The following is a 5,513-nucleotide window of genomic DNA, read 5'->3' as shown; positions in this document are numbered from 1 at the left end:
TATAACTAAAATGATTTACTAAATTTCTTATTTAGTTTATTAATATTTGGTAATTTAATAATAATTAATATTAAATACTTAATAATTATAATAATATTTAACAAACATAATTTGTATTTTATGAATAAACAAAGTTGTGTCACTTCCCTACTCTTAATCAAATGGTTTATTTTCAATAAAATATATAATAAACAAGTTCTCCTTTTCAGCCTTCTTCTCCTTAACTTCAAAACGTGCAAGCAAACCTGACGCACACCACACACCCACGCACATCACGCGCAGTCTCTGTTTGTTTCCCAGTAAAACAAAACAAAAACGCGTTTTCCGTGCGGAAAATCCTCAATTTTCCGGGAATCGAATCTGCACAATGGTTTCCCGGGAAAACACCAATTGGCTCTTCGATTACGGCTTGATAGATGATATTCCCGCCGTCGATGCCTCCTTCACCGTCCCTTCCTCCGGCTTCACATGGCCTCCTAATGCCTTGAATGCCACTTCCAATGTCGGGTACATGCAGATCGCTTTGCCAATTGCCTTTTCCTTTTCAAGCTTTCGATGCTGTATTATCTGATATTTCTCCTTGATGTGATTAGGGTTTCTGCTTTGTTATTTGATTGGTTTGACTTTGTGAATATTTGATTTTAGGGCTGTGTTTAGGAAGCTCTACAGCTGTAGGATTTTGTGTTTTCCAATAAATGTGATTTATTTATTTATTTATTTTTTTTATTGGATGGTTGTATTTCATGATTTTTGTTTTTAATGTTACTTGATGGAATCCGGCCTAAAGAGGTGTATAATGTTATGTTTGGATTGAATTTTGAAAGATGCTTTCATGAATTTCGATGTACTAAATGAAGAAGAAGAAAACTGTTTCTTTTAAAGGAATGGTACTTTTAAACTCTCCCAATTTCAATCCAAACATGGACTGGCTGGAATTAATTCTGATGCCTCGGGACATTCTTGCATGAGATAGCTTTAATTGCTTAATTGACTGTTTAGATTATTCTATGGATGTATTTTTCTGCCTTGTTTTCAATGCAATGTGTTGTTTTGGAACTGTTGATTGTCTTAATTCAGGTTTTTTTAATCAATATTTGTGTAATTATGTTGATTGTATAAGGTTGAAGATCATTTTCTACCTCCTAGCTAGGTGGTTAGTTACTTTCTGAAGTTATACGGTCATCTTAATTCTCATATAGGAGTCAAGCTAGGTGGATCAAATGAAGATGTGCTTCATTCATAACTTATAATTGTGGAAGTTAATGTTTAAGACTAGGTGGGATTATTCTGTGTAGTTATGACTTACAAGTTTCTTAATGCACTAATGAAGTGAATGTTATGGATAAGAAATGAATGTGTAAGAGATTAGAATGGTGAGCTGAATCATTGGATTGGTGAAAGCATGCAATGAGAGACGTTTGTAAGAGGAGAAGGGGATATTCTAGTTTGTGTTATGAGACACCATTAAGAAAAGTGTTTTGTAAATGGTTTTACTAAAATCTGGCTACTGCTAGAGAAATTTTCCTCTGTAGGTTTTAACAATGAGAATGAGAAATGATTTTATACATAATCATGCTGATAATTTATCAATTCTGTAATGAATTTTGTAAGATTCCTATAAAATATGGAATGCTACTTTTTTAATACCATTCTTGGTAATATATTCTTATGTAATGCATATATTTCAGTTCCCTTATCTTCAAGTGTTTTCTTTTACATTTTTTGTCACTTGAGGCCATACACTTTTGTTTGTCAAACATGGCTTCTGAAATTGTTCATAATACATTGTTCATAATTATATCTACCTCTTTATACATGTCCTCATACTAAACAATTTCTTTTACTGCCTTGTCTTCTTTACACCATTATGTTCTCCTAGTGTTGAAGTTGACGGTTCACTGGTGGATTCTGATGGTCTCAAAGAGTCTGGCTCAAAGAAGAGGTACATAGTGTTCTATTAGCCTCTCATTTTTATTGAATGAAATAATTTTGTTAAAGGAAAAAAAAAAAAGAATCAGCATGTGTATCTTATTCTGAAACACCTCTTTTGTGGCATTTTTTTCTTTGCTTGATTTCCTAATCTCTCTTTTGCTTGAGTGCTTCTTTATATTACAAGTATTCAGATGATTTAGTGTTTTTTTTCGTTTTCTTTCCTTTTATACTGTAATAAATTAATAATGATTGCAGAATTAAGTGAAATCTTGAGGCAATACTAGTTGCTTAACTAATTTACAAAATTTGCTAGGCACTTGTCATAAATGATCTTCTATGAACTGACAGATGTGTAGTAATGTAGTGCAGTCATAGGGTGAGGCTAATTGGTGCAGTTGATGTTAATCAAGAAATCAACATATTGCAAATCCTTGCATTGCATGTATTATCTTTTTCTGAGTATAACATTATTTTTCTTGGCATAAGATCAGATTTCCAAAATCATTTTACTTGTCTTACATCATTGACTGCTCTAATTTGGAATACAAAATTTGATCAAATGATTAAACTTCTGAAAAAGGAGAGAATCCAATCTAGATAGCTTTTGCATGGAAGAAGTTATCCTCATATTCTTGTTCATTTGCAGGGTTAGATCTGAGACATATGCTGCTTCTAGCTCCAAGGCATGTCGGGAGAAGTTGCGAAGAGATAAGCTTAACGACAAGTATACTTTCTACTTCTAAACTTCAACTACTTCCTGTCTTTCTATACTCATCTTGAGCTTTTATGTGAATATGTAGCTGAGGCATGTACCTAATATGATGGACATTGTTAGGTTTGTTGAATTGGGCTCCATTTTGGAGCCTGGAAGGCCTACGAAAACTGATAAGGCTGCTATCCTGATTGATGCTGTCCGTATGGTGACACACTTAAGGGGTGAAGCGCAGAAGTTGAAAGACTCTAATCAGGGTCTTCAAGAAAAGATTAAAGAGTTAAAGGTGATACTCATATTTGAATGACTTTTTGGGTTGGGAGTTACATATTGTGGATCACTTGGGGAGAAATTTGTTTAAGGAAGTATTTCCTGTTTGAGAAATGATAACAACACACTCTACTGTAAGTTAGATATTTTGGAAATTCACAAATTTTGGATGGTTCTACTACCATTTTAGTGATTCTCTCCAGATTTTGTACTTCTCAAGAATTTTAGCCAATCATAAAGTGTTTGTTAGAGAATGTGTTCCTAGTTCTCCTCTTTCTGTTTTCACATTAAATTACATAAGTTCCACCTTTATTTTTAGTGTTTTCAAAGATTTATATAGCGATGGAAATAACATATTTTCACTGTTTCCTATCAAACTGTTGAAATAAAGTGGAAGCAAGATGCATTTCTATAACTGTAACTAAAGTAAAAGTAGTAACATATTTTTCGAATCCAATGGCAGCGTAAGTTTTCTGCCTTCACTTTTTCCTAACAGAGACTGAAAATTTCACAATTCTAATTGTTTCTGAAATCAAATTCCTTACATGTTGTGTAGGCTGAGAAGAATGAACTTCGGGATGAGAAACAGGTGCTCAAGGCGGAGAAGGAGAAGTTGGAGCAGCAGCTGAAATCTTTGAATGCACAACCCAGTTTCATGCCTCCCCCTGCTGCTATCCCTGCTGCATTTGCGGCGCAAGGCCAAGCCCACGGAAACAAGTTGGTACCTTTTATTAGTTATCCAGGAGTTGCAATGTGGCAATTCATGCCGCCTGCTGCAGTGGATACCTCACAGGATCACGTACTCCGTCCACCAGTTGCCTAAGCTGGCACTGTACAATTCTCTGAGCTTGCATTTTGGCCCAGAATTGTATCCATTTTACCAATACCTTCTTGGCTTTGTTAGTTCTCTTCCAAGTATTCTAACTGGACCCAGTGGTGACAACGGTCTGTATTTGGCATATGATACTATTATGATTAATGCTGGTATTTGCTTGTAAATGTTAAATAAGCTTGTCTGTCTGGCTGTCCTCGTCTCTGTTTTAATACTAGCTACTGGATTCTAAGATAATCCGATTTTAGGTTCACCGTAACATTATTTCAGCTTAGGCCATGGAAAATAGGTGAGAGGGCATTGTTGCTAGTAGAAGATATAGATAGATTTTAACAATCGAGGAAGCAATTTAGTGCTGTCAGTTTTCAATTTAGTGCTGCCATATTTCCTTACGCAAGCAAAGATTGTTAACTTACATGATCCAAAATCTCTGCTGAATTATTTACACAATGGTAAGTAAATCCAGAAAAAAATTTTAATGACAATACAAAAGATTTGTATTATGTCATAAACAAAATTGTGCATGGATTTGTATTATTTCTTAATGTTAGTGTTAGTTATTCACTATTGCTATTATTATTGTTCATAAGAAAATAAAAGAAATTTTGATTGTTGGTTTTTACTATTCAATATATATATATATATATATATATATATATATATATATATATATATATATATATTACATAAACAATTAATGAGTCAATGTTTTGTCCAAAACTTTTTGTTGGACAAATTGGACTGAACTTGTGTAAGGAAGGTGGAATCAGGGAACATGAGGTCTTCATCCAATCTTGCATTTCATGCAAGATTAATTGGCAAACTCTAAAACTTTGTTTGACTATTTTAGTTTGACAGATTTAACAATAAATATCACATAACATGTTTTGGAGAAGTATTTGTAAAAGACAATTTGGATATGAAAAAAATAACTCTTACTTATTATCTATATTGAAAGAAAGATCACATTACTGACTAGAGTCTTCAATCCTTTCCTTTGTGGTGTGGTTATTTTTGTTTCTATTTTATTATTTTTACTCTGCTCTATATCATAGTATGGAAACTAATTATTTATAATTACTTCTTTTAAATCTATAAATTTTAAATTATGATTTTTTAATATATTAATATTAATAATAATATTGAAACAAAATAAAGCAATACAAAGTTATTTTCTAGGAATATGTATTTTTTTTTTCAATATTGTGATTTTTTTTTCTAATAGGAACAAAGGAATTATGTCCATAAAAGGCATATGAGATGCGTTTTGAAAAATCAACAATTGTGTTACTTTTGCAATAACTAATTACAATGTTATTAATATTGAAATCAATGGTTGTAATTGTATATATGTTTGATATGCATGTGTATATGAAGACGACATTCAATTTTCCTGGTTGGAGAAGATAAAGTTGAATTTAGCAATAACGTGCATATGTATAGTTATCTAAAATATGTATCATTTTTTTTCTCTTCTTTTTCTTTTCTTTTTATAAATAAATATTAGTATTCACCACTTGTAATTGGATCATGATGTAACATTCCGTAAAGAAAATGTCATATTTAGAAGGTCATCTAATATCGTATAAACAATAATATCATTTATTAGTTTCATATTCCATTATAAGAGACTAATTTGAGTGTATCATCTCATCAATTTTATTTTACGTGAAACATAGAGAATTAAGTATATACATTTAAGAACATTCATTCCTCATTCATTAAACTTCAAAGACATTACAAAACATTATTCTCAAGTACACTAAA

General features: G+C 32.0%; 1 protein-coding gene across 1 annotated transcript; it reads left to right on the top strand.

Moving 5' to 3' along the window:
- The first annotated feature begins 215 nt into the window (after window positions 1-215).
- On the top strand, window positions 216-4,143 carry LOC106756637 (transcription factor ILR3-like). Its single transcript, XM_014639137.2, has 5 exons — window positions 216-507; window positions 1,880-1,942; window positions 2,579-2,656; window positions 2,768-2,930; window positions 3,471-4,143. The coding sequence occupies exons 1-5, from the start codon at window positions 368-370 to the stop codon at window positions 3,735-3,737; spliced, it is 711 nt and encodes a 236-aa protein (XP_014494623.1). The 5' UTR covers window positions 216-367; the 3' UTR covers window positions 3,738-4,143.
- Window positions 4,144-5,513: the final 1,370 nt, after the last annotated feature.

This window comes from Vigna radiata, chromosome 2 (genome assembly GCF_000741045.1).
Source record: "Vigna radiata var. radiata cultivar VC1973A chromosome 2, Vradiata_ver6, whole genome shotgun sequence".
Lineage (NCBI taxonomy): Eukaryota > Viridiplantae > Streptophyta > Magnoliopsida > Fabales > Fabaceae > Vigna > Vigna radiata.
The sequence above is the reverse complement of the archived record's forward strand: the minus strand, read 5'-3'. Positions and strand labels throughout refer to the sequence as shown.

Coding starts and splice junctions, on each gene's coding strand:
- LOC106756637 (XM_014639137.2), top strand. CDS start 368: ATGGTTTCCCGGGAAAACACCAATTGGCTCTTCGATTACGGCTTGATA. Junction 1,943..2,578: donor GAGTCTGGCTCAAAGAAGAG/GTACATAGTGTT, acceptor GTTCATTTGCAG/GGTTAGATCTGAGACATATG. Junction 2,931..3,470: donor AAAAGATTAAAGAGTTAAAG/GTGATACTCATA, acceptor CATGTTGTGTAG/GCTGAGAAGAATGAACTTCG.